The 13861-nt window shown below is 34.2% G+C and overlaps 2 protein-coding genes across 5 annotated transcripts in view; both read right to left on the minus strand.

The window, feature by feature from the left end:
- Nucleotides 1-13861, minus strand: part of LOC127846476 (trans-1,2-dihydrobenzene-1,2-diol dehydrogenase-like) — a 277064-nt gene that overhangs the window by 241484 nt on the left and 21719 nt on the right. The gene's annotated exons all lie outside the window — the stretch shown is intronic.
- Nucleotides 6682-10131, minus strand: LOC127846478 (metalloproteinase inhibitor 3-like). The gene is made up of 4 exons (XM_052377749.1): nucleotides 9780-10131; nucleotides 9521-9618; nucleotides 7777-7888; nucleotides 6682-6960 (listed from the first exon to the last, which is right to left on the minus strand). The coding sequence occupies exons 1-4, from the start codon at nucleotides 9886-9888 to the stop codon at nucleotides 6830-6832; spliced, it is 450 nt and encodes a 149-aa protein (XP_052233709.1). The 5' UTR covers nucleotides 9889-10131; the 3' UTR covers nucleotides 6682-6829.

Here is a 13861-nt window from a genome sequence, read left to right on the forward strand (position 1 = left end):
TTCGATAACAAAATAAATCCAAACATACTCAACCGAGCAATCTATCAAAACTATAGGATTTAAATTCATGATAATTTTACTGAATTCATGGCTTTTATATGATAACAAAAACCTGTAATCAAACGTCTACTCCGGGGTATCTTAGCGTAATGCAGTTCGTTGAGTCTATTAAGAATTTGTTACCATAACCATGTTATTCTTTAAATGGACCTATCACAGATTTAGACATATATTGAAGTGTGTCATAAGATGCTTTATATTGTAAACATTATATCTAAAAGCTCCAGATAAAAACAAGAATAAAGTAAAAGAAATAAAAAAGTAACTCTCAACTGCGCTCGAACCATATGCCTTACGCTTATACCACTCGGTCATTCGTGCTCATACAATAAGTGATGTATTTTATAACTTAAATAAGCAACAAAAGAATTCTCCAAATTATTCATTCGTTTCGCGTTGCAACGCTTTATAATTTTCAGGTTTTTAAAACGTCAAAAGATGCGTGCAATGGATATTTTATAGCATGATACATGTTCAGTATTACTGTTTCCTCACAAATATCTTAACTACAACGACAATTAGCGACACTGAAATACTTTTTTTTAATTTTGTCAATTTACCAAAACGTGAAAAGGTCCTTTTAAAAGTTTTTTGGACAATAATTATAATTTCAGTATGAATATTACATTAAGTCATGATATTTAATGTCTACTATCGTAAATTAAAAACACATACATACCATGTCAGTTTTTTTTCTAATTTTATTTTACTGAACATATCTAGAATATCAATAATACATTCCAGTTTGAACCGTATTAGGTTGCTCAGGTACTGCTTACCTGATGGTTCAATGTGTCTATAAGTCGACTTATCTTTATTTATTTTAACAATTTATTTAAACACTTGTTAAATAATTAAATCCAAGAATGTGATGGTTCAAAAGCCATCGTATTTTGTATTTTTCAAAATAATGTCTGATAAAATAATTAGTGAATTGTAATTGTTTGTCTTAAAGTAGCAATTTTGTTAAAGGAGATGATGTGTGTATATGTGTCGGTCATAAATAAAAATAAACCAACTATGCTAAAAGTTGTGTTATTAGAATTTGTGTAGAATTAAATTATAGCCATTATAATTTGCATTAGAGCATAATTAGTAAAGAAACCTACCTGCGCACACCTAATCATCAATGAATAACACAACGCGATCTTAATCCGGTCGTCTACAAGTTTGGAATGCAGAACGCCCGGGTACAGCGGGTGTATGTTAAAGTCACGTAATATCGTAATATGAAAACCCATTCATTTCGTTATGTTGGATGCACAGCTAATTTTAGAATGGCGTCAGCCTCTCTATTTTTGAATGCATATGTGCAGGTAACAATAAGGTTTACGAATTAAAACATATTTTAATTTCTCAAGCGACAGTTATTTTGGCAGTTCAATAAAATGTTTTAAATATATGATTATTTTAAAAAAAATGCAGCTTATAATATATACAACATTATGAAGTCTGTCAAAAATATATATAAAGTGCATAGAACTGCATGAAGATAACCAACTTCTGACAAGTTTATTTCGACCAAGATTTACTACTTGTTACGAATAAAATACTTTTTTGTTCTTGTGAATATCGTTAAATTCTTCATACATTATGAGTTGTGTTAAAGGCGCCGTCACACTAGGCCACGTTCATGAAGACCGCGCTGCGTCCTGAAAATGTCGTAGGACGTAGCGAGGACGGGGTAAAAATTGAAAAAATGCATTTCTCAAGTTCCTGCTACGCTCATACCACGTTTGCGCTAAGTTCTTACTGCGTACAACACGTTCCCACTATGTTCTTATTGCGCGTGTATTCAGGCGGGTACCACGTCCAACACGTCCTTGCTATGCTTTAACTACGCTCGTACTAGGTTGCTACTACGACCGCCAAGATAGCAATGCGTTCTTACCACGCGCTCATCACGTTCTCACCGCGTTCTATGTCTGCATATAAATACCGCGATTCGGCTCGATCTGATCATTCAATCTGCGACTTTCTTCTCAGCAAAAATTAGCCTGTGCAAATTGCACAGGCTGATCCGAGACGGCATTTAACGTAGGTATCACTATAACAGATTTTCTTATGGAACGACCCAATGTTGTTTTACATTAACTGCAGTATGACCTATGAATACACAGAGTTAGGATTTTATAAATTAAGTCGTACATATTAAAATGAAAATTTAATAACATAACCAATTTAACAAAGCATAAATGAATTACCAATACAAAGTAAATTATACACATCACATAATGTCAAATGCAATCATAAGTAAAACCAGGAACACATTTAGTTATCAGTCTTAGTATGTTCAAATTATGTTCTTGCCATGGCACCGATCCTGCTAGACTGTTAAAGTACAACTTCAGATACTCACGTTGCCTCTTTCCTGCTACATTATCCCTGTTAGGTCCGTTGATTGCTTCAACTTCATGCATGTTTGCATTCGCTCTTCAGAGGCCTGGTACTACATTATGTTGATCATCCGCTATGTCAGGTCCTTGCATCATGGTGGTTAATACTATCTGCCATCTCTGTGCCAGTATACCCAAAAGCGTTCTCCACTACACGTCTCCCTCTTGAAATTCTATAGTAGGTTATCAACTCTTGCTTTAAAAGTCCTCGGTGGGAGTATGGTTTCATCAGGTGGGTTCGTAGTCCAAAAGCGTCATCACCCAAGATAAAATATGGCATGTCCTGATCATCATTGGGTATTGGTTCTGGATCTGGGAATCCGATTGTTCCATTTTCCAAACAATCCTTCAATTCGGACTCGTTGTATATCCGAGCGTTAGACATGGACCCGTATCCACCAATATATGTCCACAAAAACTTAAAATCGGCGTCCACCAAAGCCAGAAGAACCACCGAAAAGAAGCCTTTGTAATTGTGAAACAATGATCCAGTGTTATTTGGGCATCTGATAGCCACATGTTTGCCATCAATTATTTCGAAGGCGTGTGGCACATTCCACTTTGTCTGAAACTCTTCCGCAATAGTGCGCCATTCGACTTGTGATGTTGGGCATGATATTACTTCGTCCTTTTACTCGTCAACGATTGCCCGGCAAACTTCAGGAATAAACAAAGATATTGTGTTCCTATCAACTCTAAAGGCGTACTGCAAGGATGGGTACTTGTCGCCAGATGCCAAGTGTCGTAACGTAATCGCAAGTTTCAGACCTGGATCCAGCGCTTTCCTGCAGGGGGTGTCTGGCTTCTGACATCTTGGACCAACTAGGCTGAGAAGCTCAACAAACATTTCAGGAGGCATTTTAAGAAAATTGAAGAATGATTGTTAATCTTCCATTCTTAATTATGCCATACGTCAGTCATAATGGCCGAATTGCAGCCTTCTTTCTGCTGACAGCCAAGGCCGCACCCAGCAAGACCTTGGCTGTCTTCTATTTCTTCTCCGCCTTCTCCTTCTCACAAGCAATAGTGCGACCTGTCCATCGAGAAGAGCATGTTGTCCAGCCAATACAGCACCATGCTGGAGAAGTTCTTGGTCGTCCATTCTATATTGAAATGAAAGTGAAAGGGAAATGAATCCAGTTTTTATACTCGACCACCAGAACGTGGCATGGTCGTGGCTAGAGCTTGCTGCAAACGTACCTTAGACGTGATAAGCATCGGTAGAACGTACAAAGAAAATAATGCGGTTTTTTGAAACGTAGTAGGGACGTATCATTGTCGTAACACTAGCGTGGAAGGGTCGTAGTGAGAACCCGATGGATGTAGCAAGAACGTAATGACAATCTAGAGACAACGTGATGCGAACGTCACACACTCGTCCACATCTGCACTACGCGTTTATTGCGTCAATGAGGTTCTTACTAGGTTTTAGCTACGTCATTTCTACGACCTTACTTAGTTCGTACCACGTCCTGATTTGACCACGTCCTCGCCACGTAAGTTGTGAACATGTTCAAAGCTCACCCACGTCCTTCACGTCCATGAAGACCGTACCATGCGCAAAGCCTTGTCTATTGCGTCGTCGCTACGTTGTACACGTTCGCACTGCGTCCTGGCATATTTTTGAGGGCGTAGTGGTAACGTGGCCTAGTGTGACGGGGGTATTAACGTTTTGAGCGTCGGTCCTTGCGATGTATTTCACTAATGCGAAATTCTTCTCGATTGTTAATTTATGATGCAAAATATTACGCGGTTATACTCGTTGTAACTCTGTAATTTGTAATTGAAACTATAATCTTGGTGACAGTTTGGGGTACTTTCAATCAAGCGTTTCGCTTAGCAGATGCATCTGAAACAGAAAATCCACGATATTGGTCGGCTAGGTCTTTTTTGAAGATTTGGGCGACACATTCGAGGATCCTGTTGTTCCTGAACCGTTCACAGAACCTTTCATGTCTTCAAATGATTTATACGGAAATTTACCCTTTCCCTCCAAATCAGAAATTGCAGTTGTCATGGGCACTTAAAAAACTCTTTAACCTGCCGCACTTGGAACAGTTTGGGTAGGTCAAAACTGACCGACGTGATATCATATTAAATAACGTTCCAAACCGTCTGAAATAACCTGAGCCCCCACCCCGTAAAAATGCTGCTAGAACGGCTTTGCCAATTCTGATATAGTACTCAAACTGAAAGGAACATGTTTCAATCATATCGTGTATGTCTCAAATGGAGTAAATCCGCAGACACTTTTTTAAGTTTGAAACAGTAATAAAGGGCACAAACCATGAAATTATGGTCTCACTAGTTATGGCTCTTGTAATATGCACCTCCTTTTAATAACATATATTTACATATGAATTATTATGTTATTTCCACTAACATATTTCGAGTTATGTCTGTAGAAAGCAGTCCGAAATTTAGATAAACTGCAAGATTTAAGTATAAACCTCTATTTCATTTTTTTCGTGCGCTAGCGTAGACTTATAACACATTTTAATGTAGTCAACAACCTTTTTCTCGTGAACCTTATATGGTTGATATAATGGAATCGTTTATATATTGTATGTATTTTTGAAAAAACAACGTTGAATAGTTTTGAATTATTATAATAACGCGAAAAAACATGCTTGTCATAGGGTTCGGACCCGTTCCGTTTTTTTTTCGAACCAGCGTCGTTTGTTTTTTAAACAAAATGATTCGCTAATACTTTACTTTTTTGTATGTTATGGTCATTTAAACGATAATTCGGTTTAACACGATTTAAGAGTGATCGATCACGAAATTAAAAACATTGTCTAAATTAATTGTCCGATTTCGACTTAATCAATAACCGAATAATTTAAAAAAACAAAAAAAAACAAAGTAACCCTGAAAAGGGCTCGAACAACTGACCCCTGGAGTCCTGGAGTAAAAAGAGTAAAAGGTCTCCCATGTAGACCACTCGGCCATCCACGCTCATACAATTAGCGTTGTATTTTATACTTTATATAAGCAACCCTCGTTGTTTCACAAAATATAGCGACAACAACATCCCAGAAAAATTGTATTACCGAATATACTGAAAATATGAAAACTTAAATACATTTTTCAAGTAATGTAATATACAAGTCGTGATATTTTAATCAATATAAACTAATAATTGTAAAAACAAGATATGTGTTTGTCAGAAACACTATGTCCCCTTCTGCGCCGTTTTGACCTTTGACCTTGAACGATGACCTTGACCTTGACTGTTCACCACTTAAAATGTGCAGCGTTATGAGATACACATGCATGCCAAATATGAGGTTGCTATCTTCAATATTGCAAAAGTTATGGCAAAATGTTAAAGTTTGGGCAAACAAACCAACAGACAGACCAACAGACATGGCAAAAACAATATGTCCACCACTATAGTGGTGGGGGACATAAAACAATATGTCCCCACTATAGTGGTTGGGGACATAAAAATACGGTATGTTAAAACTTTTATTTTTTTCGTGATATATAGCAATCTGGTTGACGGCCCCTTTAAACCTACCAAGGGAAATAAAGTCAGATAACCCTAAATTGAACTAAGCACACATACTAATTAAAATATCGTTTGATCGTTGCTCTTACTCCCTGCAAAATGCAAGTGAATAAATAAGACGACATAAAAATTAGACAGGATAAAAGGAAGTACCAATCTTTCTTGACATGGGTCGTCATAATGCATTCGAATAAATAAAACAGCTCTTCAAACAACTACAGTAGGCGATTAACTTTGCATACGCCTTAATCGTGAATAAGGTCGCTATAGTTTTTTGAATGTTAGAAGCTAAATTCAGCAAAAAAATCATTAAAACACCGTGTATTGCTTCTATGTCTCCCGTTCACGTATAGGTCTGTATAAATCATATCGCATGGGTGTGAAACCGTGTCTAGGCAACTAATCGTACATAGGTCGTTCGTTTTACGCTGAAGATTCTTTTCCAAAACGCATCATGCACAATGTCACAAAAAAACGGCAACTTAATGTGAATGTTTTATTCGCATTACTGGGACCATCAGATGTTTGCAGATTTATATCTCTTCCCGCAGTTCAGAACAAAAGTGTTTATTGGCGTGGATATAACAACATGTATGTTATATATCACACATCAATACGATTCAAAAGATGTTCTTACCAATTTGGTCGCCTTCGTGCATGTACTATTTGAAAACAAGTGCAATACCGAATAATGTACGAACTATGAATGATCCCCGAAAACAATGCAAGTATAATTATTAAGACACTATGTTGTTTGCTTTCGTTTAATAGGACATGTTAGCAACTTGTACACGGTTCAGTACTGTACAACTAAGTTAGCAAAGCGTGTCCATATGTATTTTTTCGTGTGCGCTGCAGATCACTCCGGACACACAACGGTTCCTTGTTTGAACTGCATCAGCAGCTGCTGCGACTCTGCGCTGATTGGCGACTCAACCCACGATGAACAAGAGCTGATTTCAAAACGCTGCTTTTCTTTATTCACACGCCCTGAATAATTATTATTATTATTAATAATAATAATAATAATAATAATAATAATAATAATAATAATAATAATAATAAATATAAATATAAGAATAATTATAAGAAGAATTAACAGCGCGTTACCGATCGTTCCCCACTAATATACACATTCATTAAACGATATTTATATTGTACGTAATTTCTTCGAATTAATCCTATTGTCTTGGTATTCTGCCTTACAACAAAGTTTGTTTAAAAAATTCCCAACATTTATGGATACATTCCAGGTTGTCAACCTTCAATATTTGCCCTCATATTTTCCTTAACCAATTATTTACAAATTTCTCATTTTATGAACATAAATATTTATCAACCAATACTTATTAGATATATTTTTAAATATGCAATAAATATGCACGTGTGCTTGTAAATTAAGTGTAACATGAGGAATATAGAAAACATAAGTACACAACCGTTGTTATTTTTCCTGGGAAACCAGAAAATTACCACTCGTAACTTAAACAAAATAAAAAAACGGTCCAACTTTAAACTGTTAGGCATAGATATTTGTCTATGATATATCCTTAAAACAAAAAACATTTATTTAGTTTAATCGATCACAATTTTACTTCCAGTTTAATGGCAAGAGCAACACCGTTTGACCCACATGAATATATGTCAGAAACATGCACACTCTGGACCATTCGGATTGACGGAATTGTACGAAAACAGGCGATGCTACATGAAGTAACTTTCATTTAAATCCTTAAAAGTCTTCGATCTTGATACGTAACTGAACGAAGAGGGCATGTAATCAATAATCATCGGCCAGCGCTGTACCTGACAGGATGTATGTTTTCCCCTCTTCTAAATAGACGCCGCACAATGAGCTACTCTCGCTTGTGTATACTCTATCTGTGTTCGCCGCTGACACGTATTGCTTGAAATTGAACTGAAAAAATTGACAAGTACTTGGAGTTTTCATATCAACACCAATTAAGATAGTTCATAGTGTTAAAAATGCGGTTTACCAACGTCCATGTGGCTTTCGAAACATAAAGCGAGAACACAAAGTCAAAATGCATGCTTTAATTATACAGACAGTTTATTTAAACTTATACAACAGTGCATGGTCTCCATACTTTTATGTACACGTTAATTTCACGTATATAATAATAACAAAATACCATTATATAAGTGAACGAAAATTAAAAATACAAACACCAATAAATACAATCGATGGGTATGTGTTCTATCGAAGGGGCACTGAAATTATTATATACTATCATTTAGGATCGTTTTCTTGTAACAAAGCTTCTTTGATATATTTACATTGATCAGAAATAACATTTGTCGCATGAAACTACTAACTCGTAGAATTTATATACAGATGGGTTAATACACGACTAATATATGTTTTTCTGCAATCAGTGTAACAGCTGTATATACACAAAAAATTGAATTCGTATTCTAAATCAACATTATTACAACATAACAAATAACGTTCATTTCGTGGAATGTTATTCTGAGCATATCTGCCTGTTGTGATATAGAGACTCTTACGACACAAACCGAGCAGACGTCAAGGAAGCAAGTCTAGATATTCAGGGATTTCAATTGAAGCAGAATCCTGCTTTTTGATGCAAGCATTGTGTAATGTTGTCGCTTTTGACTCCTCCAAATTATCTTCTTTGCATCATGTTGATAAAATGTTTCCATGAAACTAACATAAAAATATTGTTTTATTACACAAAATGTAGTTATTTAGTTGAGCAAAATATAATTTAAGTTATGCAAAGCAATATTTGTACAACAATCAACAAATATCCATAAACAAACTATTTATATTTCAGTATTTTGACCCCTGACGATTTAAAGCACAAGGTAATTTGACTTCTCGTTTTGAAAAACTATTGAAATCCCTGTTATTCTTTATAATCCACGAGGTTTTTCTAAATACAACCATGTCTAAAACAGAACTGTTATTCATTTTACCATACCACTTCAAACAGGTAAGCAAGCCGACATTTGAACATAACTATTTACGTTCATAAACAATCCAATAATACGCAACATGTTCTTGACATTTGAGACCCAATTTGTATAATCTTATTAGAATAATTCAAAATTCGTGTTAATGAAATCTGATATTTTGATATTTAAGAATTTTAAACAAATATTACATTTTTGTTATGTCTTCCCGTGTTTTGAAATAAGGTTTAGTAGAATAACGAATACTATTAATTGACGATTAAACTTAATTAAATCAATTGTTGAGATATAAACTATATTTCACCATTACTTGTCAACTATGTTATGTTAAGAAATATGAAAACAATTGCTTTTAATATGGCTAAAATGTCAATTCTTCATAAGGGAGACAACTTTCATATAAATAAATCAGGGCAGTTATACTGGTTTGCGTGAAATATGGTTGATACTGTTTTATTTAATCCGAATTTACGATGTGGTATGTTAATTTTCAATATAAGTCATAAGAATATTACAGAAAGTTATAAATTGATAATACTATATAAAGTATTAATTTAATATGTATTCATATCTAAATATGAAAGACAATTACCTTGTACGTATTTTCATAGCATGGTCTGTCAATCTTATAGTACAAATCGAAAGGATCCGCATTATTTCGATGGGAACTTTTCACTTCGGTCTGGAATACTGAAATACATCATACTTACTAAATTTTTAACTTTAAGCTTGATTGGTTTACAATTGTTTACAAAATAGTTGACAGCATTTAACGATTTATAATACCAATATATGTATTTTAGCTATACAATATTACCGTGACGAAATGTTTTGAAAATAAGCATACTTACTAAAATCTGACTCACAGCCCAATTCCAATTTGGTCTTTTCAATGCAACTACAGCATTCACACAGCCCTAACACACTAACACACAGAACACTTAATATTAATGATCTCATTTTCGAGAAATATCTTTATTACAACGTTGACTTCTCTCAATGTGTTGATTGCAAATGAACGCGTAATATAGCGAGTAATTTCACAATAAACTAGTCAAGATCAGGTTCTAACAGGTTTAGCGACATCCCCTCAGTTGGAGGAAGACACATATGTTCGCATATCGATAATGATGTACAATCAATGTCACATATGTTTGCATTTAAAATGATATCTGTTGTTTTCACATTATACTGCTCTCAGCATCGCGACTATTTTATTTATTTATTTGGAATTTGTTAAAATGTGCGAGTTTCATTTAGATTTATGTTATAAAACGCAAAGTTTTCAAGGTTCGCTTTTAAACGTTTTGCACAGAACACGAAATTTCTAGAGAATAATTATTTCACACAATAAGTAATCATGTTATGAATGCATGTCTGCAAGATCTATTGTAAATCTACCAAGGTGGCATAAATAACAACACAACACGTTTTTTTAATTGGTTGTTCATATTTTGTATTTATTTATTGTTTGATGGTTATATTAATTGTGCTAGAAATTAATCAGGCCTGTTATGCTACTTTTGTTTTCAAAGTATTCCGGCTAATGACGTTCAGATATAAAACTGGTGCTTTTTACACATAGGGACAATTTATTGACACAATTGTTTATTCTATATCATTCTCGATGTTCCCATATTAATTGAAGAATAATCGATCGTTAATTTCCCTTGTACATGTATGTTTGCGCGTGCCGTGATATGATACAGATTAAATTTAAGATTATTATTAAATATTGTATACTATAAACTAAATTTTTCCAATGAGTATATTGATTTTGTTTAATGTTTTAATACAATTAGTCTGCTGCGCAAAAGGTTAAGGAGTAAGATTGATGTAACTCATTCAGACACATTCAGCCACTGACGTTGTATTTAATATGTCGTTCCGTGTTCATTTGATTGCTCAAAACCTGCCTAATGTTTTGCGAAGTTTTTATTTTTTGCGAGTTTAATATTTCGTTTTCAATTTTTCTTTGGTTAAGCCAGGGTGTGCCTATATATATACAGTCGTATTTTTTGCTGTCTTCAAGAAATTCTCTTGACCTGGTTAAATGTGCACACACAAACAACTTACATTTAAATAACAATGTGTATCGTTAAGCAAAAAACACACTTTGTTTTACATCCTTTTCATTCGGTCGTATCACATTGTATAACAAATCTTCAGCTTCATTTTACATCCTAAAGTTTCATCATTTGAACAGAGATCCCAGATGTCGCTCAGCTGATATTATATATTCCATTTTTTTATTTTCAAATGATTCGACATACGTTTTTATTCAAACAGAAGGATGGTATTCAAATTTACATATATATATAACATATCACAAATCAGACGATGCGTAGGTGTGATAACACGATGCGAGATCATGATGCGTGTTTGCAAGAATAAGATATAAGTTTGTGTATTCGATTTTCGACCATTAAGTAAACATAGATGGGAACCTGATTCCACGATGCATAGGGATGAAATGACCATTCGATATTACGATATTTCTATCGCGATCTCGTTTTTTCACGATCTAGCTTTGTAATCGTAAGGTTTACAATGCCAAACGAGTACCCCCAACGGAATGCCGTAAACGTTAGAAATTTTGGTGATCTAGATATTCTGTTACTTTTAAATATGATTTTCTGAAGACTATGCATGAAATATGTGTCTAGTTTATTACAAACATTTATATTTTTTGCAAACAGATATGGGTTTTTTTAAGGATGTTTTATTTGCATTATGACATCGCCTAACAGTAATTGAGTAATATATTGTGCACGTTAATTTGTAAAATAACAATCTTTATTTCAACGTGTTGGCATCCTTTGCATCTGATATAAATCCAACTATTATGACATGGTCAGGAAAAGATTTAAAAGTAGGTAATTGGTCGTAAGTAGGCCAATACCTTGTGAGTAATAGCTGATCGTTCGCGGATTCTGTCTTGTGATTTAAAGGCAAATAATTCCGTGCTAGTCCTTCAAAAATAGTATCGATGTGGGAAAGCCTGCCTATTGAGTTCTTTATTCATTTTGAAAATAAATCCAGGACCGATACCCCACGTCAATTCCAGGTATTTTGCCAGCTAGTTCGATTATTCCATTTTCCTGCTAGTATGCAAAGACCAAAATCCCAGGCGTCATATTGGTTTGTTTCAGTGAAACAGGTTCTGAGACATCAACAGGTGTTTTAACATCATTATTCAGTTTATATTGACGCGCTATTTTAACCCATCATATTTCATAAATGATCAGTATGTTATGATGTTTCTTTAGATGATTTATTACTGAAGAATATGCTGATAAATTATATAAATTCACCATAAATCACGACTTTGCTATGTCAGTGGAAACATAAAATTCACATGTACTACCACAGTGCGCAGATGCAAAATAATTCTAGTTTAAAGTAATTCATTACAAATATATACTAAAAACAATGTTAAGTGGAAACAAAACAATATTTCCGACATGTTTAGAAGGCGATTTGGCATCGTTGAAAGTGAATAATATAAAATAACTCACCAACTGTTTCGAACTTCACAACAATTAGAAGGAAAGCCAACATCATTGTTATGAAAACGTCTTGCTTCTTCCAAATAACCATTGCTATTAAATTGTAATATACATATACACGAATACACGCATTTAATCTCTTGAATTTATAATGCACGTGTGTTACATAGAGGCTATTTGTTGGATTGGGTGGAATATCGATTTGAATTCACGAGTGATCATAGAAAATTATATATATGTTATATACATATACACGAATACACGCATTTAATCTCTTGAATTTATAATGCACGTGTATTACATAGAGGATATTTGTTGGATTGGGTGGAATATCGATTTGAATTCACGAGTGATCATAGAAGATATATTTTTTCTATGATGACGAGTGAATTAAAATCGATATTCCACCCAATCCAACAAATTTTCTTTTTATTTTATGCTCACAAATTAATATTTTTATACGTTTGCCAATCCGTTCAAACCAATTTCCCATTGGGCGCCCCAAAATATCATTACCGCTTTTACAATAAGCCTTGCAAATAGTTCACAAGAAAACAAACGTTAAACAATAACTTTTTTGTATTTACAATGCAACACATATCAAGTGAAAAGAAAAAAAAACACCGATAAAATCATTTAAAAAATAAATAATCAAATGATGACACAATTTGTTTATGTCATTTTGGTGTATTAATATGCGGAGTCTATTTATAGCGTAAATAACGCTAACATTGTCTTCGCCATTTTTAACAAAATGCACATGAATGAGTGTTAACAATTAAATGGAATTAACTGGAAAAAAATCAACAGTAAGTGTTCGTGCCAATTTTATCACAAACTAGTTAATCGCTATTACTGTCTGGAATCATGCGAATACGCTTGTAGCGTGATTGATCAGGAAAATCAGGCGAAACATCCGGTGTTGGTGTTGGAGATGTCACTTGTTGATTAAACACATTCTTCTGGGACAGACCCATTTCAGAGCTGTGAAAATTGAAAGTAACGTTGCCGTGGAAATTTGAGTTTACAAAGAATCCTCTTCCCATCGCCATGATCGGTAAATCATCATTGACGTGGTTGCAGATTCTGCTTTGCTACAGCAGTTTGATTTGAATGTGAGAGAATCTTTGAAATCTGTTTTGATTGATCCTTGTTTATCCCACTATATTTATTTAGACTATTGACATTTTTGTGGCCTGAAATTTGTACGATCTGGTGAGCTGGGTTGTTCTCATCATTTAATGTCTGAATTAAGTGTTTTCTTGCATTGTAAAAAAAGTAATTTTATTGATAGTCTTGGCTATAAATTTGGAAAAAAATCAAAAAGGAAACATTGCATAATACAATTAAAATAAAGCTTTTGTAATTGCTTTGTGTCCCTTTGAAAAACTTCATCCAAAAAAGAATACAGTGCATGGATCTGG

The sequence above is a fragment of the Dreissena polymorpha genome, chromosome 9, assembly GCF_020536995.1.
Source record: "Dreissena polymorpha isolate Duluth1 chromosome 9, UMN_Dpol_1.0, whole genome shotgun sequence".
NCBI classification, from domain to species: Eukaryota; Metazoa; Mollusca; class Bivalvia; order Myida; family Dreissenidae; genus Dreissena; species Dreissena polymorpha.